The sequence below is a fragment of the Antechinus flavipes genome, chromosome 1 (genome assembly GCF_016432865.1).
Source record: "Antechinus flavipes isolate AdamAnt ecotype Samford, QLD, Australia chromosome 1, AdamAnt_v2, whole genome shotgun sequence".
Taxonomy (NCBI): Eukaryota; Metazoa; Chordata; class Mammalia; order Dasyuromorphia; family Dasyuridae; genus Antechinus; species Antechinus flavipes.
This window is the reverse complement of record NC_067398.1, coordinates 716078482-716103176: the sequence shown is the minus strand read 5'-3', so window position 1 is coordinate 716103176 and position 24695 is coordinate 716078482. Positions and strand designations below refer to the sequence as shown.

At 55.8% G+C, this 24695-nt stretch overlaps 1 protein-coding gene across 7 annotated transcripts in view; it reads left to right on the top strand.

Moving 5' to 3' along the window:
• MORC2 (MORC family CW-type zinc finger 2) overlaps nt 1–24695 on the top strand; it is a 46996-nt gene that overhangs the window by 15251 nt on the left and 7050 nt on the right. For 4 of the 7 annotated variants that reach the window (XR_007949765.1, XR_007949764.1, XM_051973143.1 and 1 more), the window contains exons 3-20: nt 3220–3254; nt 13093–13161; nt 13409–13499; nt 16283–16391; nt 17781–17940; nt 18051–18162; nt 18279–18383; nt 19102–19227; nt 19326–19405; nt 19794–19876; nt 20171–20256; nt 20916–21056; nt 21144–21298; nt 21489–21617; nt 22471–22576; nt 22753–22885; nt 23549–23623; nt 23722–24114. Coding sequence is in view for 5 of the 7 variants with exons in the window: in XM_051973143.1 (XP_051829103.1) it covers nt 3220–3254; nt 13093–13161; nt 13409–13499; nt 16283–16391; nt 17781–17940; nt 18051–18162; nt 18279–18383; nt 19102–19227; nt 19326–19405; nt 19794–19876; nt 20171–20256; nt 20916–21056; nt 21144–21298; nt 21489–21617; nt 22471–22576; nt 22753–22885; nt 23549–23623; nt 23722–24114 (2188 nt within the window). In the remaining 2 variants the exon portion in view is untranslated. The remainder of the gene's footprint in view (nt 1–3219; nt 3255–13092; nt 13162–13408; nt 13500–16282; nt 16392–17780; nt 17941–18050; nt 18163–18278; nt 18384–19101; nt 19228–19325; nt 19406–19793; nt 19877–20170; nt 20257–20915; nt 21057–21143; nt 21299–21488; nt 21618–22470; nt 22577–22752; nt 22886–23548; nt 23624–23721; nt 24115–24695) is intronic. The other 3 variants (XM_051973144.1, XM_051973148.1, XM_051973145.1) reach the window with 2 other exon arrangements.

The window sequence follows — 24695 nt, the reverse complement described above, 5'->3', positions numbered from 1 at the left end:
CATGCAGATCTGCTGATGGAAAATGGAGAATTTTCTCTACAAAGGAAGGCTTGGGAAGGTGTTTACTGCTCCACCATCCAGCTGTCCTGTCAAAAGAGAGTCAAAATGTGCTAAGTGTTAAAAAAAAAAACTTGAGTCCATTCAAGTGGTGAGAGATCAGGCACATCTCAGTGACGTGCACAAGTCGCTCAAAAGACTAAGATTACACGATGTCTGCAGATGGACAAAAGATATGATTTGATATGAACAGTGGATGGAGCACTGGACCTGGAGTCAGGAAGGCCCGAGTTTAAATGTGGCTTCGGACACCAGCAGTGTGACCTTGGGCAAGTCACTTTACCCTCCTTGCCTCAGTTTAGCTACAAAATGACTTGGAAAAGGAAATGGCAAAAAACATTCCAGGGTCTTTGGCAAGAAAAAGTAGGGTCACGAAGAGTTAGACGTGACCAAGCAACAGAAAGAGAGTTCGATGCCTTTAAGTAACGATTCAGTGCTCTTAGCGTCTCCAAATGGTTACATTCTAGTATCGCTGCCTTGCTTACCCACAGTCTCCAAAGAATTAGAGTCGGAGGCCATCCAAAGAGTGATGGAGAGGTGCCTAGTGGGCTTGAGAAGGTGGTAGCCATATTCAGCCGAAGTAATCTGAAGCAGCATAAGAAAAAGATGACCAAGAAAAGCGGCGGGCTGGCTTGTCAGTGAGGTGGAGAATCCATCAAAGAGAACTTGTGCTCCACTGGGATCTATGCCGATGTCAGCAAGTCCTGAAGGCCGAAGAGATGGAATATTGATGGGAGGATGGGCAGACTCGATGGATCATACTCTGCACTGGTGGAGGAGAGGCCCTTGTGGGTATCGAAGTGTGTTCACATTGCCTGCGCTTTAAAGCTCCTCTGCACAGTCGGGCTTGCTTCTCAGCAGTCCTACTCCGCTTCCCCACTCTGCTCTGTAGCCTCCTCTTCCCTACTGTCCCTGTGCCCTACAACACCCCCCCTCCTCATCACTTCCTGTCTTTCCTAGCTTCCTTCCAGCCCCACCTTCTATCCTACCTGGTCCAGGAAGCTTTTCCCAACCTTTCTTAATTCTGGTGCCTTCCTTCTGCCTGAGGAGTAGTTCCCCTGGATGCACTCCAGGGCCAGTTGGTGCAGAGTTGTTTACATGTTGGCTTGCAGGACTTTGTGCCTAACCTGTGCTGGAGCCTCCCCAGCTTGTGTCGGTCTGCTCAGCCACACATAGCGATGTCATTTTCAAGTAAGAAGGACAACAACTAGCATGTTGTCTTCTCCAAGGGCAGAGACCGTCTTTAACCTTCCTTTATTCCCACTTCTTAGCACGATGCTGGGCACATAGTAGGTCCTCAGTTGGCGTTTATTGACTGGACTAGATGGTACCAACAGTCTCTCCAGCTCTGAGCTTATAATCATGTTGAAAAGGGCCTGGAGAATCGGCCCATTTTCTATCATAAAAGAAAACTCTGGTGTTCTCAGCTTCTGGTTATCCAATCTTGGCCCAGACCACTCAAGTCAGGAGGAGCTCAACCCTTCTCAAAGCCCATTTTCTATGGGACTTGTTCTGCCTCTTTAGACAGGACTTCAGCTGACTCAGCCCAGCACTAACCAGTCAGACCCTGCATCTTTGGGGTGACCCTGTGAGCCCCACACAAATGATTCAGCTGCTTTCCTCAGGACGGAGCTTCGGGGATTTGGACGGGTGATGGAGCCATTTTCTAAATGGAAGCGTTTCTAGTTCTTTCAGCTCTCCCTCTCAGGATGTGGCTTTCGGGCTCCTCTGCATTCTGTCAGCCAAGACTGACCACAGCATAGTATTTATACCTTTTTTGTTGTTGGCTTGCTTTTTAAAAAATCATTTTTTTCCTTTTTGATCCTTTTGATCCTTTTTGATCCACATAATGATGGAAATACGTATTAAAAATGTGCACAAGTTTAACATATGTTGGATTACTTGCAGTCTAGGGGAAGATACGGGGGAAAGGAGGGAGAAAAATTTGGAACACAAAGTTTTGCAAGGGTGAATGTTGAAAACTATCTTTGCGTGGATTTGGAAAAGAAAAAGCAAATTTTAAAAATGCCCCAAAATGAAGACAGCTCAGCCAAGGTGACAGTCCGGAAAAAATGCTGCACATTTCTGTGTTGGAAGCTGTGTCACATGGTTGACTTTAGTCCATTTAAGGCAAAACAAACAAAACCCGAGTGTTTTTTTCCTCCCAATGGCAGGATCATCTTGGATTCCTAAAGTTTCATTTTTTACAAACCAGATGACTTAACGAGCTACTTATCACTCTGCCCATCTGTCTAATGAAGATGTTGGAGGCTAATGATCTATCAGGTCCTCTCGGCTCTAAAATGGGATTTTATCCTGTAGAGAGCCGGTTTGACACAGGCCCTCCGGGTGGCTTCCCTAGTGACTGGATACTGTGCCTGACTCGAGCTCAGGCTGGAAAGGAGTTTAAATGAGTAAACATCCGTGAAGAGACATCTGCTTTTTTCAGGATCAGGAGAAAATGAGATGAGGTCTTGTGACTTGTAGCTGTGTACTCTCCACGTGACCCGCTTTTCCATTAGACCTTGGCAAAACACGAGTTCTCCACTAAGCCAGGGGCAGATGTGATACTGGAGAGGAAAGCATGGCAGGGTTTGGTTTCCGTCTCTGCTGCAGCCTGCCTCGGGGCCAGGCATTTGCTTCTGGACTCTGGACCTCCCCTAAAGGCCCTTCCAGATCAGACTTTGGGTTCTTCTCGTTCTGCTGGTTCTTCTGGCCCGGATCTTGATGACAAGACCCAGGGGACTGATACTGCATGATGTTTTGTAACTTGCAAAAATAGAAGTGAAAATCCAAAAGGCTGCAAGCTGAATCATTGGGGGATCTGTAAAGGAAGCTTTTCTAACTCCTCTTACAAATGTTCGCACCGTGAAGGCGTTTGTAAGATGGGCCTCTTTGTGTCCCATTGCCGGAGCCCAGATAGCCCAGACATGGGAAGGCAAGGCCTTGCTGCCTGGAGCAGTCAGACGTGTGCGGTAGTGCCCCCAAGAGTGCCTGCTGTGGAAATGCAGAATGCTGAGGCCGGGCGGCCACGAGGTCTCGGAGGTCAGCTCGGGGGGAAGTGACGGGGCCATCTCGGAGCCGGGTTGGGGCAGCTTCCTTCCGGTGCCCATCTTCGATGCTGATCCTCTCTCTCTCTCTTTCTCTCTCTCTCTCTTTTAGAGATGCTGATGCCACCAGGATAGATATTTATGCAGGTAAGAGAGCTGTCGGGTCTTAGGAAGTCATTGCTGGGCCTGGAAAAAGAGAGGGCGGGGAAAGAACTTTGCCTTGGGAAAAACACCAGTTTCGGAGACTTAGGCTCCAAATGAGTGCTCTGGTCACTCTCTGTGAGAGTGATGTTAACGTCCAAGCCTCCCCCCTTCCCCCCCGGGTTTTATTCCATCTTTCAGATGAGGGGAATTGAACCAGGTGACCTTTGTAGAAAAGAGCACCCACAAAAGTACTCTGAATGGTAACAAGTCAGCCTCAGAGATTAAAGAAAACATTTAGTACCACAGGACAAGATGGAGTGTCCAAAGATTATGCAGATAGTCAGAGGAGATCAGGAGAAATTTGAGAGGTTGAGGCAGGAGGTGCAGCAGCCAGTCTGCAAGGAGGGAAGTGAAGTGCCCAAGCCTTGGCTGAGCAGGGGCTTGAGGGGAGAAGTGGAAGCACCATGAGGAAGGCCTTCAGAACACATCCTCTTGAGGCCCCATCTGCTCTGGAAGAACCAGGTCATCCTGCTCTGGCGGCCTTCAGAGGCTCCCCCCGGGTCTTCAGCATCTGTGAGTGTGGTTCCCACTGAGTTGTTGGCAAAGCCTTGCCTCTTAGAATTTTAAGTTCTGTGGCATCTCACTCATTGCCGTACTTAGTTGGCTCCATCCTTTTGCAATAATACTTCCCCTTCCCCTCTCCCCCCCCCCCCATTGGTAGGGAGATGAGGGATCTCAGTGTCTTTATCCATTACTTTGCATTATTTGTCTATTGAATGTTTCTATCGATACCTTTCCCTTTTTATCATTTGAACAATGAAAAGTCGGAAAGAGAGCGGAGAAAGGCGGCTTTGAGATTTCATGTGGCTTATGTCAGTTATTTTTTCCTGAGGAACTCCCTGTGGAAGAGACAGTATGGTGTAATGATCTTGGAGAAGCAAGAGTCAAATGCTGACTCTGATGCTTGTTTTATGATCTTGACAAAGTCATTTCTATGGGCCTCAGTTTCCCCATCTGTAAAATGAGGATAGTAGCATTTGTCCGCAAAATCCTTCTCAGCCTCAAGTAAGAAAATGCACAAAAAGCGCTTTATATGTAACATGAGATAAATATTTGGCAGTTCCTCCAAGAGGTTTGAAGTAATTTTGAATGGAATTAATGAGATTTGGAGAACTGAAGATTATATGTTGACTTGTAAAGTGATCTGCCTCAATCCTTTATCTTTTGGGGCTTTGGTCATTCTGCAAATAGAAACTTCCTTGTGACAAGTACCAGGAAAGCAATCACTCCCAAAAGGAGTTATTTCCCCTTTCTCCATCTTCAGTGAAGGAAACATGCACTGCCCTTGGGCAGCTGCCCTGGGTTTGACTCCTGGAAACCTAAAATAGCTCTCTTCATTCCAGAAGGAAAAAGAAAAAGGAGATTATTGGTCACAGTGCCCCTTGAAAAGTAGGTTTTATCCACTGGTGAATAACATGTGATCATGTTCATCATGAAAGAAGGAGCGTAGGACTTGGGAGAGTCCTTTACTCCAGACTCCTTTATTTTCATAGATCTGGGTTTGAGCCCATCTCTGTACTTAGTACCTGTCTGATCTCAGGCAAGTCTCTTTACAAGTACAGGATAAGGGAGGTTGAGGTAGACTAAGACCTCTAATGTCCTAGTTCCAAATCTATGATTCTGTGCTCTTTGTCCATGAACTTAGTGTTAACAGGAATGAACTATGTAACTTTGATTTTTTTTTAATGTCATTTACTAACATTTTAAAAAATATTTGACACTCAAATTGTCTCCCTACCTACTGAGAAAAGGAGCGATATGATCCCGATGCTCCATTGTTTAAACCCAGAAGACTGGCCCTCACCCTGACTCCACCCCGAAAAAGCTCTAACTAAATGATGATCTCCGGCTCTGTTGAGAAGCAGAAGAAATGGCGGAGTTGGCTTAATCCTGTCCCTATGGGGAGCAACATTATTTGATGGAACCCTGGATTGTCTCATTCCAGAAGCCTCCAGATGGACAGATGCACGGAGCCATCACCTTCCTCTGTCAGAGAGAAGGAAGAGGGGAACGTTTTTAAAGAACTCGACAGGCTCCTCCAGATCGGGGCAGAGATCCTTGGCGACCTTAATGTGAAGGTTGAAGGTGGGCATTGGGGAGGAAGATGGCATAGACTCTCAGAGGCCCAGGACAAGACCTGAGGCTTGTGCACTTCTCAGAATCCTCCCAAGATCGTTAGTGTTGCCATTTGCTTTTCTAAATTCTTTTTTATTATGCATCTAACCATCAGCAGCAGAAAAAAGCTTTCTATGCTCAAGAAAGAACATGTCTTGGATAAGAGTTTATGTACTTTTTAAAATGTGTGTAGTTATATATGTGTGTATGCACACGTATACACATGTATATAATGAAGGAGTAATAAGAGATTTCCACTTGGTATCAATTCTGGAATTCTTTGATCTTTGCCTCAGAAAGATGATGAGAAGGAAATGGCGATTTTGGAGAGATTGTGAGAGAACTTGCACGCTTCTGGAAGGCAATATGGAATTGTATACAAAAGTCACTCAAACGTACATAACCTTTGACCCAGAGAGGGAACCCATATGTTCAAGACTATAACAGCAAAGAATTGGAAACAAGATAGGTGCTCGTCCATTGGGAACTGGATGAATCAGTCAAGGTTTATGAACGTCCCTCTACCCAGAGTGCTCTCCCTGGTGAAGACATTCCAGGCTTCCTTCAAGACTCCACTCAAACCCGCCTTTCCAAGGTGTCCTTTGCAGTCTGCATTCTCTCTCTAGACTTGGATTTCTTTCTGGAAGCTCACGTCAACGCTGGAATCACCCATTGGAAGTATTCGCCCCTCCTTCCCCTTCTGATTGGATGGCTTTTGCCTAACCTAAGGAGACCATTCAGACTCACCCTGACTTCTGGCCCCACCCAGGCTGAACACCCTGTGTGTATTTTGATAGTTCCTGTGGCAGCTTGTGTACCTCCCCTCCCCCAGCTTGTTTTTATGTGTTATTTCCCCCAAGGGAGAGTGAACTCTTATTGTATTTATTTTCATTCCTGGCACTTAGCACCATAGCTGGAGTAGGAGAAGCCTGATACATCCTGCCCACTTGGAATGTGTTCCCTTGCCGATTGTGCAGTAACACTGCCTGGGGCTAATGTATACATAGCTATTTGTACTTTGTCCCTCCCATTAAAATGCTCCTTGAGGGCAGGGATCACGATTTTGCTTTTGTATCCCAGGACTTGGCACTGTAGGCTAATATATAGTAAGTGCCTAATAAATGCATATTGATTGATATGAATGGAATGGAATGTTATTATGCCAGAGTGAAAACAAAATGTGACATTCAGAGAAACAAAGGAAGACTTCAGGCAAGAGTAAAGATCTTGTGTTAACCTGGAGATCTTCATGCAAACCCTCTCTTGGGGAGATTGTCTAGCTTCCTATTTACAGGCCGGGGTGGGAGGCTGGACCAACTGCCCTCTGAAGTTCCTTCTCCATCTTGAGTCTGGCCTACCAAAAGTCAGAGCTTTCATCTGTACCATGTTATCAGGTTTTAATAGAACCTGGAGAGAGATATTGAGTTCAATAATTCAATTCAATAAACATTTATGAAGCACTTACTATGTGCCAAACAAGCATCATGCTAAGTGCTAGAAAAAGAGTCAAAAGCCAGTCCCTGCCCTCAAAGAGCTTACGAATGACGGAAGACAGAATACAAAAGGAAGTAGAAATAGGAAAGGGGCCAGGGAGTACCCAGGGCAGAGGCATGATATTCATGATGTCTGTGGTATTACAAAACAAGCAGCGCTACATATACACTGGAGTGAATGAGCAGAACCCAAATTGTTTTATACTATCATAAGGTGAAGAGAACTTGGAACTTGATTAACTGAAGCAGTGGACAGTGACAACATTAGAAGATTAAGGAGGAAGCAACTCTCGCAAATTGACTGGACAAGAAGGAGGCGTGCGTTCTCCACATGGCCAGTGTGTTGATGGACGCATACCTATAGTCTCCTTGGAGAGAGAGCTGGAGTGCTACATTAGGGGTTAGGTAGGCCAAAAAAATCATCAGAAGATTGTTTTAGAATCGGTCATTTCTGCACATTATATTGGCTTTTTGCCACCCTCTGATCCCCAGAAATGAATCTCCTTGAGCAAGGTAATGCCGTCCAAAAGATCATAGATTTTTGAGTTTGAAGGAACTTGAGTCCAACATTATACTGGAAATGAAAGCGTGAGAGATCGACTGGTCCACATTGGCCTGGACACTAAATGGCAGAGCCGGGATTCAGCCTGGACTTCACGTTGCACTGGTGCGCAGGTTCAGCCAAAGCAGCTATTACTGTGACCTTACCTGTTAGTATGTGCAGGAGTCTGTTCCTCCTGTTAGATAGTCTTCGTGAATTAATTCTTTAAGTGCTCGACACAGAGGATACTGAATAACACAGCAAAAAAAAAAAAAAAAAAAAAATGGACGAAACAATGACATTGCCAATGCAAAAGTTTCATTGGAATTGTTATCTGTGTACAGTCAGAATATTGACCAAAATAAAAGTCATGATAACAATTTAGAAGGCAAGCTCAGGACAAGAAGGCAGTGTGAATAACCTCATTGAAATTTCCATTCACATGTGCTGTTGATGCTGAAGATTGGGAAATAGAAACAAGGCAGAGATATTGACCTTAATAATGACTATTATCGGAAGCTGATGGCTGACGTTTACCCATAAAGGTGATGGTGATGGCCTAATATGAGCTGCTTGTAAGATGTGGGGGAGGTTCCAAGAATTATTGTTTTATAAAATTGCTCAAAGCCACAGAAGCAGAAAATAAGGGTAGAGAAACATTGATGTGAACCCCAGCTATCTTGTCACCCCAAGGTTGGAATCTTTCATGGGAGAACCTGCAAGAGGACAATACGAGGATAGAAAATGGAACAGATGTGATGATGTTATTAGGGGGATGGATTATCTCGGGCCTTGAAGAAATAGCACCATAGAGAAGAAATTGGGAATTGCACTAGACCAAACCCAGTGATTCCTGGAGTCATCAAGAAGGTGTGGAATATTGGCTTTACCGGGTAACTCACTTAGGGAAAGAGCTGAAAGATTGGAAGAAATCATGCAGACCATACCCAAGAGGCCACTGAGAGTATATATTAAAAAAAAAAAAAGCCTTTGTGATTTTTATGAAATCAGGGTGATATTGATCTCAATGGTATCTTGAGAGTATTCTTGATGAAACTATAAGGGAACGGGCAGGCTTTAACAATCCTCTACAGCTGTGAAGTTTTATTTGCACCAGTTGACCCAAAACATGCAGAAAATGCAATAATCCTATTCTATGTGATTATTGATGACCAAAATTAAGTTTTAAGTTTTAAAAGGTGTTTGTCATGATAGAGCTTTACAAGGTTCCACCAAGGATGCATATGTTGGGACACGATCCTTTGAAGATTGGGACTGCCGTCCGCTGTTCAATTTTCTATGAGTCATGTCAGCTAAGGAATATTACAGAGATGTCTGCTTGCCAAAAATGTTAATCACTGTCGTGGAGGCTCCCTTGTGCCATGTTCAAGAGGAAGAATTTCTTTAGAACCAGGAGAGTCCATTCTGAAGTTGATGTTTATGAGTGACTGGTGTGCTGGGTAGATCGAGGCCCTCGACACCGAGATCCAGAACTATTCAGAAGTAATTGGTCTAATAGTCCATAGGGAAAAGGTTAAATGCATGGAAAAATATCTCGTGTCCAGAGTGACAATCATCTAAATGGTCAGAGGCCTAGGGAATTGCCGTGCTTTTCACCCCAAATGTTGATAGCAGTCGTATTGCAGAGGGGGTCAGTGCTGGAGAGGGTCATAGTGGGTAAGAGCAGGCTGTACCATCTTTCCAAGGATGAAGAGGACTCGAGAAGCAACATGTCAGTAAGGAAACGTCTAGAAGAGGAGGCAGCCTGCCTGGTCATGTGACAGAAGTGGAAGATTGCAGATGGAGACCCTCCAGTTGTAAGGTCTCAAAGGCCTAGAGGAAGGCCTTCACTGGCACATTCGGCAGAGATTCTTTAGAAGAGAATTCTGGTAGGGTCTAGGCCAGGAAAGTGAGTGTCGGCCAATAAGGTCAAACTGAAGTCTGAATTGTGTTAGGTTCATGTTGGTTGCCCACTTTCCTAGTCTGTTCTCCTAGGCCTTCAGCCCCGAGCTGCCAAGTACCGGTTTACCTTGGAGTTATCTCCTTGGGCCAATTTCCTTTCTGACTCTTCTTGTTTCCCATATGGGAATCACCTGGATTGGGAGAAACCACGGAGATAGATGAATGAGCCCAGCTGGCCCACAGGGAGAACTTTTGAGGCTGATCTTGCTCTATGTAATCAAATCATTTAAAGCAATCTTCAACCCTCGCTAAGTGCTTCGTTGTGGTCGTCCTTTGTCCTCTAAGAGGACCAAAATGAAATCACTTTGCTGAGTTACCGTGTGTCTGACTGGCCGATCAGACCATCATGAACCCGGACTGCCCGGCCACAAGTCGGACATAAATAGTCCACGTGAACATTTAGGGTGGACTTTCTAACTCTGTACATCTCGCATTTCTTCCAAGCGGATTCAATTCATCTTTGCTCATAGAGCCCCTTCTCTGATGAGGGCACACCATGTGGGGTGGTTCTGTACCAGTGTCTCCCATGGCATACAACTGAGCCTGAAGTTCTTAGGCGAGACCTTGAGAGTGTCCTTGTATGGCTTTTTCTGACTACCTTGAGAGCGCTTGCCCTGTAGGAGCTCTCTATAAAATAATCTTTTTGGCAAGCGTCCATTGGACATTTGAACTCCGGGGTGACCCAGTGGAGTCGCGCTCCCTGCAGGAGACGGAATGCTTGGCAGTTTAGTTTGGGGAAAGGACCTCGGTGTCTGGTGTCTTCCCGTACCAGGTGCTAACCCTAAGTATTAGAGACACAAAGGAAAATCAGAGTAGCTCTGCCCTCAGCAGCCTGGAGGCTAATGGCACGTGTGCATGGAAATGGGCATCCTTACGGGGATGGAGTTTAAGCTGAGTCTTAGGGGAAGCCAGGGAGTGATTCTGAGAGGGGGAGGTGAGGAGGCCTGGGGCCTGGCCAGTGCAGAGGCGTCGGGCTCGGAGATGCCCCTGTGAGTAAGGAAAGGCAGATAGGACACTGGGGCTGGGCCTGCCAGGTGTCTGGAGGGCAACAATGTAGCAGGACCGGGTACTGCAGGATGAAGCCCGCTGCCTTGTGAAGGGTCTGGGGGAGGCCAGGCCCACCCACTTGTGGCACCGATTGGCCCAGGGCGAGCCAACATGGAGGAAGTTATTGGCACAGAACTCAGAGAGAAGGCCTGGGGCAAGTTGTCCTATGCTACAGGAGCTCTTTTGGCCCCGGTAGTTCCTCAGAATTATGTTTGAAAAGGATTAAATAAAAAACCATAGTACTAAGCAGTAAATGAACTATATTGAAATGAGTTATCAAAGTATATATCTGTTTTACAAAACAAGTTCTGAGACCTCAGGTTAAGTGCTGTTCTACTTCAGCCCCTTTATACAAAGAAAGGAAACTGAGGCCCAAAGGCCATCTTTTTGTAGTCCAGGGAATGAATGAATAAGGAAGCATTTAGCAGTGCTTAATACGTGCCAGAAAAAGGGAGGGAATAAGCATTTATTAAGCACCTCCTGTGAACCAGGCACTGTGCTGAGCACTTTACAAATGAGGTTTTATTTGATCCTCACAGCCATCTTGCTGGCTCGGGGCTGTTATTATCCACCTTTTAGAGTTGAGGAAATGGAGGCAGACAGTGCTTGAGAGGCACCGCTGGGCAGTCACACAGCTAGAAAGGGACTGAGGCTGGATTTGCAATCGGCTCTTGCTGCCTCCACTCTAGTTCTCTTAACTGCCTCACGGTGCTATCATCTCCTGCCCTCAGAGAGTTTTCTTTCCCCCCCAAATGGTGCACACTTGCTGGCCACAGAGCTCATTTTAGTCTAGGGAGTCTATTAACAAGTCCTGGGAGATCAACCTGATTACCATTGGGGTAGACTGAGAGCTCCTCTCTTTGCCCCGTCCCCCAGGGACTTCTCTTTCTCATAGAGGGGCTTGCCTGTTGTCAGGCCGTCTCCCAGGACCCTAGACTTGGGCAGTGCTACACATCCCCAGACCCCTGGCCAGTGCCGAAGCTGCGCTCCCCTCGCGTCCCTGGCCGATGCCCCCACGGGCACAGCTTGGCAGCGACAAGGGCGGCCCTGGCATCTCTCTTATAGAGATAGAATAAAGCTAGGCTCGAAATTAGTGACCTTGTGATCTACTTTGAGCTTTCAGGTATTTTCCTTTTCTCGGTAGGAAATTTGGGGCTTTTCTTGCCCCGCTTCCTTTTTGTTGCTTCTGTTTTGGGTTCCTCAAGGATTCTCGTAGCTCCCCTTCTCTCCCCCTCCCCAGACTTCCTAAGGCTTTCTTGGGCTCCTGGACTTCATTCATGGGATCATTTGGGAGCCTAGACAATATTTTCTACTCTGCTTGGACTAGGTTCAGATAATTTTAATGAGACCATTTAATTGAAGGCCTCCAGTAGGCCAGAGAGACCTTCTGGAGTGTGGCTGGAGGAGGAGGAGGTTCACTGAGGGGCTGAGGAAGAGCAAGAGCTCCCTCCCCAATCTTGGCTGGCAGCTTGGGGGGGTGGGGAAGGGCTCCAGCGGCTCCTGCCAGGGATGTGGCAGGCGGGAGTCAGGGTGGAGACTTCTGGGCGGAGTCTGCGAGTGCTCACATGCAGACATGTTGTGGTACGGCCCTTCCTCTGGGAGGGAGCAGGCAGGAGGGATGGGAAGCCTCCTCATGCCCAGAACAGTTGCAAGGCTTGCTGGGCGGAGGACAGTTGGCTAGACGTGGAAAGGCTGGTGGAGAGGAAGCCGGAGCAGGACAGCACGCAGGCCCAAATATAGACGTCGCCGGGGGCTGGTTTTCTGTCCGATGTCCGGAGTGGGCCAGCAGCCGGGGGTGCTGAGGGAGCTTTCGGTTCCTGGAGTTCTCAGTTTTCCCCTTGCTTGGGAATGTGGGTGAGCTTCCTGCTGGGCGGTGGGACCTGGACCAGATGCCTCTGAGATTCCTCCATCTTCTCCCCCCCCCAAAAAAAAACAACACAGAGAAAAAGTTCAGCGAGAAGAACTCAAAACCTGAAGGAGGAATTGGAAGGAACTTAAGGGCTGGCTGGACAGAGCAGTGGTGGAAGGCAGCAAGGCCCAGGGGGTCATTTTATCTGTGAGCAGCCCTCATGGGCCCAGGAGAGGGCAGACTACACCGGCTTCTGAGGGGGACCCTGCTTTCCCCCGACCATCCCGTCCCCCGTTAGCTTTTTGCTCCCCGCTGGCGGTCGTGTGCTCGTCCAGGTCCTGAGGCTGCTCCACGGTGGCCGCCTAGGGAAGATCTCATTCCCGGTGTTGGGAGCAGTCCCCTGGATGTCTCCGAGGTTTTCCGTCAGTTTGCAGAAGGCCGGGGGCTGCTGCTGGTCCCGGCCTCCTTCCGGGCTCTTTGGCCATGGTTGGGCTCCCCCGTGCCCTCTGGTGGGGACACTGGGCGCTGCAGCCCTTTGAGCCTCCTCCATTGTGTGGGAGGCGGCCCCATGGTCCAGCTAGGGGGTAGGCCCAGCCTGGGGCAGCCGCCAGAAAGGGACTAGGAGGGGAGAGTTGGGCTGCTGCGGCTGGGACGGGGCCTTCTCCCTGTGCCACGTGACCAGGCCCTGCCGCCTTAGTGCCCCAGAGGCTGCGCGACCCCCCGGTGAGGGCTTCCCCTTGGGCCGCCGCTCACTCTCCTGACGCTTCTTTACAGAGCACCGGGACAACCTCCAGGGAGGCTTCATGCTCTGCTTCCTGGACGATGGCGCCGGAATGGATCCAAGTAAGTGACTGGGGAAGAAGCAGGGTGGCCCTTTGCTGGCCTTGGGCCTCCGGGCCAGGAGTCGGTGGCAGTGAGGAAGCGTGTCCCGGGCCGGGCGGTTCCGTCGCCCTGACGCTCCCCAGTGTGTAGCCCCTGAACATTTCCGGGGGGACGGGGGCTCCTCCCACCCCTGGAGCTCGGTGCCAGCCTCGGCCTTCCTGGGTCCTGAGGGTGGCGGTCCCTGCCCATGCCCGGTGTCTTGTTGCAGGTGATGCCGCCAGCGTCATACAGTTTGGGAAGTCGGCCAAGCGGACCCCCGAATCCACGCAGATCGGGCAGTACGGCAACGGCCTGAAATCGTAAGTAGGGGCAGCCCCGCGGCGCTGTCCCGGGAAAGGCCGTCCGTGCTCCCCGGCTTTCCCGCTCACCCCGACTAAGTCACTAACTCCCCCCTTCGTCGTTGGCTCCTTGGAGGGGGAAACGATTCTGGCAGGCCGACCTGGAAGCCAGTTGGGAGCCTCGAAGTTCCTGAGGGAAGTTGTTGAAGGGGTTTGTGTTTAAAACCTGTAAGAGTCATCCCCCCACTCCCCGCAGGCACCTGGTTGCCTCCTTGTGGCTTGGGGGCTCAGCTGCAGGTGTCAGGCAGGATGGCTCTGCCAGCCTCGAAAGGTGGTGCTGGGTCAGAGAACCAGCCTTGCCCGAGGTGTGGGGAGAGCTCGCCTCGAGGCCCAGGGCAGGTGCGGGGCCGGCCCACGGGGATGGGGGCTCCTCGATGGGCCGACTCAGGACAATGGCGATGGGACGGGCGGAGACGGCTGCCGGTGACCTTGCGCTCGTGATCCCAACTGCCCGGCTCCCCTTATTGGCTCCAGTTTGTGGGGAGCCTCCGGAGCGCATTTCTCTTTCTGAACTGTCGTACCTTTGGGTAGAATCGGACGATCTGGGGGAGCCAGAGACGGCGTGGCGGGAAGGGGGGAGGATCAGGCGCCCAGCTGGGCTGGATGGAGGCTGGACCCAGAGGGTCCATGTGGAGGCGATCGGGGCAGCGGGATTGGGAGCCAGTGACAGCCCATCTGGGGCCCACGCTGGACTTGAGGCTGTGCTGTCTAGGCCTGGAGAAGGGCGTAAGAGGGATTGGGGGCACCCTCGCCAGGAAGCAGGGCTACGTTTGGGGGCCGGGGGCCTCGAGGGCCCCAGGAGCGGCTGTCAGACAGGCCCAGCCTGGGGACAAGAATGGGGCCGGCCCCACTGGGAGGAGTGATGGGGTGAATGGGGCCCCGACTCGCAGGCAGGTTCAGATCCTGCTTCCAAGACTAAGTGTAGCTCTGTGACCCGGGCAAGCCACTCCTCCTGCCCAAGCCTCAGCTTGCTCACCTATAAAGTGGGAGGTGTGGGAGGGCCCTAGGAAGAGGAGCCCAAGCTGCAAATAACTGTCCAAGAGGAAGACAAAGAGAGCTTTGGAAATGGGGGGCCCAGCAGCTGGGAGGGAGGAAAGGAGCTTCTGGAGACCGCGTTGTGAGCCCAGAGTCGTGGAGGGAACAAGGGATACTCCAGGAGAAGAAAGGGGGCCAGTAACAAGGCCGGAAAGCGGCTCTGCTGAGGTTGGGGGGGACGCCCCAAGTCTGCCAGAAAGCCGTAGGCCCTGGCCTGGAGTGCCACGCTGGGCGGCCGAGTGTGGCCAAGGGCTGGATCAAAAAGGGCGTCATTGCTGACTCTTCCCCCCCCCCTCCCCCCAGCCTGGGGGTGAGCAGAGGCTTCAAGGGAGCTTCCCACGGGGAGGGAGCTGGGCCCCAGGATTCTTGTCCGGGCCAGAACTTTCCAGGCTGGTGCTCGGGCCTCCAGGCCTTGGCTGCTGGTAACGTCGCCCCCCTCCCCCCCCCTTACCCATTAATTTTCCACCTGTGCCTTATCTCTGCCCCATCAGCCATTTCTTTCCCCTCAGACCTCACGTGGTGGCTCATGTTCTAATCCCTCACGCACTCTACAATTTTGGATCCTGGAGTTGTCTGGACGGGGAAGAATAAAGAGAATCTGCCCCTGTCCTGCCAGGCTCTGGTCAGGTGCCAGGTTTTGTGGCCTCCTGGGCCACGGTTAAGAAAGGGCACAGGAGCCCTGAGGCTGGGCCTCCAGATGGTTTCATGGCATGGGAGGAGCCCTTCAGTGCCCGCAATTTCTCCCTCTGCAAATTGAGAGACAAGCCAGATGAAGGCCTGACCTGGGAACTGGACAGATTGTTGCCAAATTAGAGCAAAAGAAAGACAAATCCCAAGAATTTGCCCAGAAAACCTTAAGTTTTCTGCCTCAGTGAAGAGTTTTCACGTTGCCAAGGGCGAGGAGAGGGGGCATTCACGCGTCAGCAGGAGAAGGGCTGGAAAGTGCCGTCACCCGGAGGCCTTGATGTGTTCCAGGCGGGCTCTTCTAAGTATCTCGGGAAAGCTTATTTTAGCGAGCCCTCCCTCCCAAAGGCAAGCAGACAAGCGAGTGCCTCGGCCGCCCCCGCTCCCTGACGCAGAAGCAGACATGGAGCGTGTCTGATGGAGGCAGGAGCCCGGCTTTTCACAGGGGCCGTTCTGCAGGACCGCGGTCACGGGGCCTTGTGGGTAAAGGCTCCGAAGGCTGGCAAGCTGGAAGGGTGGAGATTCAGTTCTGGATGTTCGTGCTCCCAGAAGGCACCACAGAGCATGTGGGGAAATGGAGTGACACAAAAAGAATGGAAAGTGGGAAAAAATGGTGGCAGTTTTATACCTGTTTTATGGTAAAGTCAAGACAAACTTTCCATAAATATTGGCCCTGTCCGGGGCCTCAGGGCCCCCGCCACCTTCTGTACGCCCAGAAGCGGACGGCCAGAGGGTCGCACCTGGCACTTAGTGAAGCGGTGCCATTTTCTACCCGGGCACTCTTTCTCTGGGAAGAAACCACCCAGAAGCAGTGCCCGGGACACTCGGAACCTTCCCTGAGAACTCAGTTGCATCAGGAAAACTCTGTTTCGCGGTGGTAGCTCCCCTCCCAAAGGCGTCCTCCCGGCCTCGGGGTGGGGGCTCGGCCTTGGGAGGCCCCGCCTGCCCCTCTCCCCCCACTGCTCCCGGATTCTCAGCCTCCTTCTGGGGGCTGCCTCCCATGTTGTTTGTCTCCTCCTCTCCAGGGGCTCCATGCGTATCGGCAAGGATTTTATTCTCTTTACCAAGAAGGACGACACCATGACCTGCCTCTTCTTGTCTCGCACGTTCCATGAGGAAGAAGGCATTGACGAGGTAGGCCCACCACACGGAGCCCGGGCCGGCCCTGCCCGGGGGATGGGGCACACGCAGTCACCAGAGGGTCACGCGGCTGTGGCCAGGAGCGCGTCGGTCCCAGAGAGCCCGTGTCGGGCGGCTTTTGCGTGTGGCCCGGAGGGAGCCTGGGGTAGGGCCGGGCCCAGGAGATGATTCTTCTCCTTGGATTGCCCAGGCGGGGGGCCGGCCGGTGGGAGGAGGCCTCGAGCAGGCACCCCGCGCTTCTGCTCCCACGTCCGCGTGGCCAGCGGGCTGAATCTCCCGGGGCTGATGGAGCCGGGCCGTACTTTGCGCCTCGGCTTCTGTAGCCCCCTTGATGAGACACAGGCCTCTGGGGGCCGGAGGGTCCAGGGCCAGAAGGGTTCCGGGGGATCCTTGGCCAGCTGTCTCTCGAAGGCCGGCCCCAGAACCTGGCTCCCCCTTCCTGGTGGGCGCCCGACAGAGGGGATCGGAAGCATTGCGGAAGCCTCCGGCACCGTGGCTGACGGCAGTAATTCAGGGCGCGGAGCCCAGGCCCTTCCCTTTCTGCCACAGCCGGGACCACGTTCCACCAGAGAACGTTGTGATCAAAGTACGGGATAAAGAGAAACTGAGGCACCAAGTTCTCACAATGGCCCATTTACTGGCGATGTCCGAACCGTGACGTGGGAGGTCCGGCCAGGACAGGCTGTGAATTGGACTTGCACGAGGAGGAAGCGTGTGGGGACCCCTGCCTCTCTTTCCCCTGCAGAGCCGGGGACCGGGGATAGATCAGGACAACGGGACATGGCTCCGGGGCAGCGGGAGGCCTCGGCTCAGGTTCTCACCGGGTCTCAGTCTGCCCAAGGTCGCGCCACTCAGTGGTTGAGGCTGGGCTGGAAGCGAGGCCGGCGGAGACCGGAGCCCTCGGAGAGCCGCTCTGTGCTGGCGGCCGGGTTTCGGTCCCGCTTGGTCGGGACCGCTGTGGACCGGCACCTCCGAGGGGTCCCGCGGCTCAGATTGGTAATTTTGTGGTTTGGAGGAAGTGGCTAAGAACGGGATCCCCAAATCCGGGTTCCGATGAGGTCGGGTGCCCCGAGCAGCCCCTTCTTGGTCAGTGACTGACCCACAACAGCCGCGGTCAGATGCACAAAGAGCGGGTTGAGTTCCAGGTTTGAGAGAATGGAGGGGAGGGGCGACCAGCACGTGGGGGGTTAGTCCTTTGTACTTAACAAATGCTCCTGGAGCCTGTCCCCCGGGGCGTCAGAGGGAGGGGAGGGCACACTGTAGGAGGGCCGGGTGAGAGCCCCCAGGCCCGGGCAGGGCCACGTTCTCCCTCCATCCCCCGCTCCCTCCCCGAGCCGGCTCCTACAAATGTGGAAGGGCCGCGTGGCTTCGTCCGGTTTCCAGGTGATTGTGCCGCTGCCCACCTGGAACGCCCGGACCCGCCAGCCCATTACGGAAAACATGGACAAGTTTTCCACCGAGATCGAGCTCATCTACAAGTATTCGCCCTTCAAATCGGAGCAGCAAGTCATGGATCAGTTTAAGAAGATCTCTGGGGAGACGGGTACGGGACTGTCCCTGTCTCGCGGGGGATCGGCCGCTTAGGTCACGGGGGCGTGGGCTCGGCGCAGGCCCCGAGTCCCGGCTGAACCAACGGCATCGCGACTTCCCTAGGAACGCTGGTCATCATTTTTAACCTCAAACTCACGGACAATGGGGAGCCTGAGCTGGACATTGTGTCGGACCCCCGGGACATCCAGATGGCGGAAACGTCCCCCGAGGGCACGTGAGTAGAGAGGGCCGGGAGGGGGCGGCGGGCGCCTTGCGGGCACAGCCTTGCCGAGAGGCCTTTCCCCTCCTGTTTCTGTAGGACCCGAGTGTGTTCTCACTGGGTCCTTCTAGGGAAAGTCGGCAGAAACGGCAGAACTGCAGAACCTGCAGGTTGGGTCCCCAGAACTTAGCTATTTCCTCTCCCCTCAGCCTCCTAGGGATCCCCTTGAAGAGCTGGTGAGTTGTCTAGTAGTATTGCTCACAAGCCTCATCTTGTGTGTCCCCCTCGTTGTTAATCAGTTAACAGTGGTTAGTTTTTGCAAACGAATATTTACTGAGAAAGCACAGCAAGAGCCAAACCCCTCGTTGTTGCTATTATTACTTTTTGCTGAAGCAATTGGGGTTAAGTGACCTGCCCAGGGTCACCCAGCCAGGAAGTGTCAAGTGTCTGAGGCCAGATCTGAACTCAGGTCCTCCTGACTCCAGGGCTGGTGCTCTGCCCACTGCACTACCTAGCTGCCCCTACGTTTTTATAGAGGAGGAAGCTGCTTTTCAGAGACCCCAAAACATGCTTATGGCCACACGGCTCACCCAGCCTGCCCGGCATCCAGGCCCTCCCCTCCCTCTCCCCCTCCCCTTCTGCCCCTTCCCCCAATGGCCCTTCTCCCCCAGGCTGGCAGCTCTCCCCACCTCATGGACCTCCCCCCACGGCCCTCCCCCCCATGACCCTCCCCTCACTGTCCTCCCCCCTCCCGCCCCCGGCCCTCCCCCAGCTCACCCCCGTGGTCCTCCTGGAGCTGTCGATGCCCCTTCGGGGGCAAGGCCAAGCCCTTCCTTTGACAAGTAGATGTGGGGGCGATGATTTGCCGGGGCGCGAGTTGGTCGGTCAGAGGCAGGCCCGGCTGCCCGGCTCTGGGTGGGCCGGAAGGTTGAGCCTGGGGCCTGGTCCCTGCAGGAAGCCCGAGCGGCGCTCCTTTCGCGCTTACGCCGCCGTCCTCTACATCGACCCCAGGATGAGGATATTCATCCACGGCCACAAAGTGCAGACCAAGCGGCTTTCCTGCTGCTTGTACAAGCCCAGGTGAGCGCCGGCCCTGGGGGCGGGTCGGAGCCGGGGGTTTGGGAGGGTGGGTCTTGGACCCCCGGGGGGGGGGGGTGACACCTGGTCCTCTCGCGCAGGATGTACAAGTACACCTCGAACCGCTTCAAGACCAGAGCAGAGCAGGAGGTGAAGAAGGCGGAGCACGTGGCTCGCATAGGTAAGGCCGCCCCCTGCTGCCCTTGGGCCTTTGCCGTCTGGCCCCCAGGCCTAACTCCGCCTCAGACCCTGCTGGGGCAGCTCGGGCCGTCTCCTTCTGAAGGCGGGACCTGGCTCACTCCCCCGTGCTCGGGGCCTGAGAGCAGCCTTTACCTTCCGCAGAGGGGCAGGAGTCGGTGACAGATTTGTGGTCCTCCCTGCCCCCGCTGTGGGGAGGAGGGAAACAGGCCCGGGACTGATGGGCCGTAGGAGGCCGGGCCTCCGGCTCCCTCCTTGGGGGCTGCAGAGCCCCCGGGCCCCTGGCCCCAGAAGGCCCGGCTCTCACCCCCCTCCTGCTGCCCTCGCCACTGCTCCCCACGTCCCTCACCGGGGCCTTGTTTGGCTTTCAGCGGAAGACAAGGCTCGAGAGGCTGAGAGCAAAGCCCGAGCGCTGGAGCTGCGCCTCGGAGGAGACCTCACGCGGGAGTCCAGGGTGAGAGAGCAGGCCGCCGGGTCTCGGGGTGGGGGAGGGGGCGGCCCCCAGGCTCTCTCAGTTACTCTGGGCCGGGCAGAAGGGGCGGCGGCCCCTGCCGTGGGGATGGCAGGGGTCAGCGCTTCCCCGCCGAGAGCCAGCGGCTCGGATGGTGAGGACGCTGTGCAGGCGTAGCCGGGACGTCTCTCTGAGGCGGGACGTGGGCAGCCGGACCTGGGCGCTGGGGGCACGGGCCGGGCGCCGGCTTTCTGGTTTCCCCGTCGCCCTCCCATCCCTGCCTCCCGATCCCTCCAGGTGGCTCTGCGGCAGGTCCAGGGCACAGCCATTAACCTGCGCCGGGAAGCCGACATCAAGAAGCGCATCAGGGAGGCCAAACAGCGGTGAGTGCGTCGGGGACGGGAGGGGGCCTGGGGCGGGGGCCGTGGCCGGGTTTAGACGCCCTGGCGAGCAGCGTCTCCCTGAGGTTAGTTACAAAGTGTTTCACCAGCCTCCGATTCTGAAAACAGCCCTGGGAGGCCGGTAGCCTTTGGGGTCGAGTCCTTGCCCAGAGTCACAGAGCGGGGCCGGGCCGGCCTCGGTGTCCTCGCTGCCGCGGCCTCGGGCTGCTGAATGTGGCGGCCCCAGGGGGGCTTGGGTCAGCGCCGGGCCTGGCCGTGCTGGCAAAGCCGGGGCTTCAGCCGCGAGTCCCAACGGGGGCCCAGCCCCTCTCCTGGCTCTAAGAGTTGTGCGCGCCAGCCAAGTCCCGGAGACTTGGGAGGGGCTTGTGGCCGTCTCACCGGCCCCTCATACTAGACTCTGGGCCCTCTGGGGGCAGGGCCGGCTGGGCCCGTGGGGGGGGCAGGACGGACGCTCACTGGGCTGAGCGTCCGGGCCCCTCGGATCCAGCAGCCTCCGTGTTTCCAAAAGCCTTCCCTCCTGCGCCTCGCAGCACCTCTTCCCACCATTGCCAAAAGCTCTAGAAGGCGGGGCTGGGGTCCCCGGGCCCTCCTCCTTTCTGAGGGGCAGCAGCTTCTCTCAGCGACTCCCTCGTTCCCCTCAGGGCCCTCAAGGAACCCAAAGAGCTGAACTTTGTCTTTGGGGTGAACATCGAGCAGCGGGATCTGGACGGCATGTTCATATACAACTGCAGCCGCCTGATTAAGATGTACGAGAAGGTGGGCCCTCAGCTTGAGGGAGGCATGTGAGTATCTTCCCCGGGCCGGCGCCGGCAGCCCCTCGCGGGGACCCGAGGCCGCGGACCCTGGCAACCGCCCCCTCTCCTCCCCAGGGCCTGCGGGGGCGTCGTCGGCGTGGTGGACGTGCCCTACCTGGTCCTGGAGCCCACCCACAACAAGCAGGACTTTGCGGACGCCAAGGAGTATCGGCACCTGCTGAAGGCCATGGGCGAGCACCTGGCCCAGTACTGGAAGGATGTGGCCATCGGTAAGGGGGCGACGGTGGGGGCAGCACGGGGGCGACGGTGGGGGTGGCGCGGGGGCGACGGCAGGGGCGATGGTGGGAGCGGCGCGGGGGCGGGATGGGGGCGGCGCAGGGGCGACAGCGGGGGTGGTACAGGGGCGGCGCGGGCCCCGACCCTGCTGCTGACAGTGGCGCTCTGGGGTTTGCCTTCCAGCCCAGCGGGGAATCATCAAGTTCTGGGATGAGTTTGGCTACCTCTCGGCCAACTGGAACCAGCCCCCGTCCAGCGAGCTTCGCTACAAACGGAGACGAGCCATGGAGATCCCCACCACCATCCAGTGCGGTGAGCGCGCGCTCCTGGCCCGGGCAGAGCCCAGCGTGGTGGCGGGAGGTGGTGCTCCCTTTTCCGTCAGTCATTTACAGACCTTCCCTCCTCCTGTCCCGCCCCCACAACAGTCGGACCAGCCGACAGTGACTCTGACAAGACGGGCCACGTCCTGTCCCCGTCTTCCCCAGGGCCGGAGTCCTGGCCTTTTCACCGGGGACACCCCTGATAGCCTTAGCATACAAAGGTCACTGGGGTCTGGGGGTCATTGTGGGGAGGGGGTGACTTCCTGCCCCTCCCTCTGGAGCAGAGACCAGAAGTGACTCTGTGCATCCAGAACAGGTGGGGAGGGGAGCCCCCGGCAGCCTGCCTCTCTTAGGGCCTGTGAGGCCAGGAGAAAAGCAGGTGACCGCTGACCAGCTCAGTGGGAGCCGTCCTGGGGGGCAGGGGGAGGAGGTTCCTTGGCTCGGGCACCAGGTGACTTGGGTTTGAGTCCCGGACATGTCCCCTTTTCTGGCTGTGGCCTTGATTTACTCATCTGTAAAAGGGGGACAGTAGTTGCGTGGCGCAGTTTCTAGAGTAGTTATGAGGCGAGGGCTTTGGAAGCCTCCGGGGGGCTTTGGGACGTGTGTGGATGTGAGGGGAGAGGGGCTGTTACGTGTGGGACGCCCGCTTCAGATGGGCTGGGCTTGAAGGGGCCGCCGGCCTTCGGTCCGGGGCTCTGGCTGCTCGGGAGGAGTCAGAGCGAGGAGAAGGCGCCTCCTCGAGGACGGGCCGCGGTGGCTCCGGGTGTCCCCGGCACGTGGCCCTCACGGGAGCTTCGGGGGCGCTGACCACACGTGGCTGACCCCCCTCCGGGCTCTGTTGGCAGATCTGTGTCTGAAGTGGCGGACGCTGCCCTTCCAGCTGAGCTCCGTGGAGCGGGACTATCCCGACACGTGGGTGTGCACCATGAACCCCGACGCCGAGCAGGACAGGTGAGGGGCCGCGGGCAGTGGGGCTGGGGGGAGCGGGCGGGACCCCCGGGGGAAGCGGGCGGGACTCCCTGGGGGAAGCGGGCGGGACCCCCATGGGGGAGTGGGCGGGACCCCCTAGGGGAAGCCCAGGGTACCCCGAGTCTTCCTCAGCATCAGCTTTTGTCTGGGGGGTGCAGCTGTAACGCCTCTGAGCAGAAGCAGAAGGTTCCCCTGGGGACCCTGAAGAAGGACTTCAAGACCCAAGAGGAGAAGCAGAAACAGCTGACGGAGAAGATCCGGCAGCAGCAGGAGAAGCTGGAAGCCCTGCAGGTGGGTGGGTCCCAGGCTGCCCTCGGCCCCTCGGAGCCCGGGCTGGACGGCGGCCAGGAGCCGGATTCCCGGGCGTGGTGTTGGCGAGCGGGCCTGGGTCTCTCAGCTCTGTCGCTCCGCCTCCTTGGAGTCCGCCTCCCACCGCGGGGGCCGTCCAGCTCTCCGTTCCACAAGCTCCGCCCGCCCCGGCCCCCGCCCCACGGGTGCTTTCTCCCTCTCCGGTTCCCGTGCGCCAAGAGAGCGTCCCCCGCTAGACCCTCGGCTGACCGAGGGCCCGGGGCCTGGCCCACAGCTGCTCCTACAGGCTTGCTGAATGAATGAGTGAATGAATGAAGTGGGGGAGGGGACAGTATGGAGACCGTCCCGATCTGGATTGTGCCACCCTGTGGCCTTGGGCCCCGATTTGTCGGGGTCCGAATGGGTCGTATCCCCCTCCTTCCCCGTCCGTCTCCGCCTCCCCAAGGTTTACTTTCCTCTTCTCTCAAGGTGTCCCCGGTGTCCGGTGAACCTCCCGGCTCCCGCGCCCTCTGACCTCGGCCTCCTCGTCCGGCCCCTTGAGGACTGGGGAGCCGGGGGGGGGTTTGGGGGTGGGGGTGGGGGGGGGCGAGCCCGTTTCCTCGGAGTGGGGGGCACGGGTGAACTTGGCCCATCGTGTCCCTGCAGAAAACGATCCCGATCCGATCCCAGGCTGATCTGAAGAAGTTACCCCTGGAAGTGAGCAGCAGGTCTGGCGTGGAGGTAAATGTGGTGCGGGGGAGGGAGGCCAGCCCGACGGGGCACCGGCGCCTCCCAGACCTCCTGGGGTGACCGCCCTCGCCCTCTCCCCTCTCTCGCAGGAGTCCCACGGCACCCGTCGACTTCCACGCCCTAGGTCCCCCCCGTTGCCAGCTGTGATTAAGAATGCTCCGAGCCGCCCCCCACCCCCACCTCCCCCACCCCCACCAACTCCCAGACCAGCCTTCCCGACCAGAAGGGGCGCGCTGTCCATCTCCCCGAGACCGGGCCAGTCGCCGACCCAGGAGGAAGCCAGCACCTCCAGGATGTCTCACCCACCTCTGACCCCCCGGAAGTCCAGCGGCTCCATTGTCAAACCGGCTCACAGAGTGGTCTCCGTGGTGAGGTCCCCCACACCGCCTGTGCTGAATTCCAGGCCCCCCTGTGACGTGCCCATCCCCAAACCGGTGAAGACCCCAGTGCTCAAGAAGCCAGACCCGCCCAGTAAAGCTCAGGTGATACTTTGCTTCTCCACCACTCCTAGCCCACCCACAGCAGCCTTGTTCTCCCCAGCATCCGCCCTCCACTGGGCCTAGACCTGGGCCGCCTTCCGGTAAGGAGCGCGGCGCTGTGCGTCCCCAGGAGCGGTCCCAGGCGCAGACCCGCCCCTTCTGACCCGGCCGGCCGCGGTCTCTGGCCCCCTCCTGAGGAGAGCCCGAGAGGAGGGCAGCGGGGAGGGAGGGAGGGAGGCCTGGTTCTCAGGGCCAGAGGAAGAGCCCGTTAGTGCAAGCGAGAGGCTCCCTTCTGGGACCCGGGGCGGCCGGGGCTCCCAGGTCCGCCAAGTCCGTGCTGCTGGGGGTGAGCGCCGGGGGCCTGCAGGGAGGCTCCTGGGCCTTGGAGCCCCCCGGGATGGTGGCCACAGCCGATCCCCCCGCGGCTTCCAGTTGAGGCCCAGCTGTGTAAGAGAAGTGATTTCTGACCTGAGGCTTCCTGGGGTCCCCTCGGCCCCACTGTTAGGGGGCAGGGGCACGGGCAGAGCAGCTGGCAAGTCCCGGGGCTCCCACCGGCCCCCCCTCCCGGCGCCCTCGGCAAACTG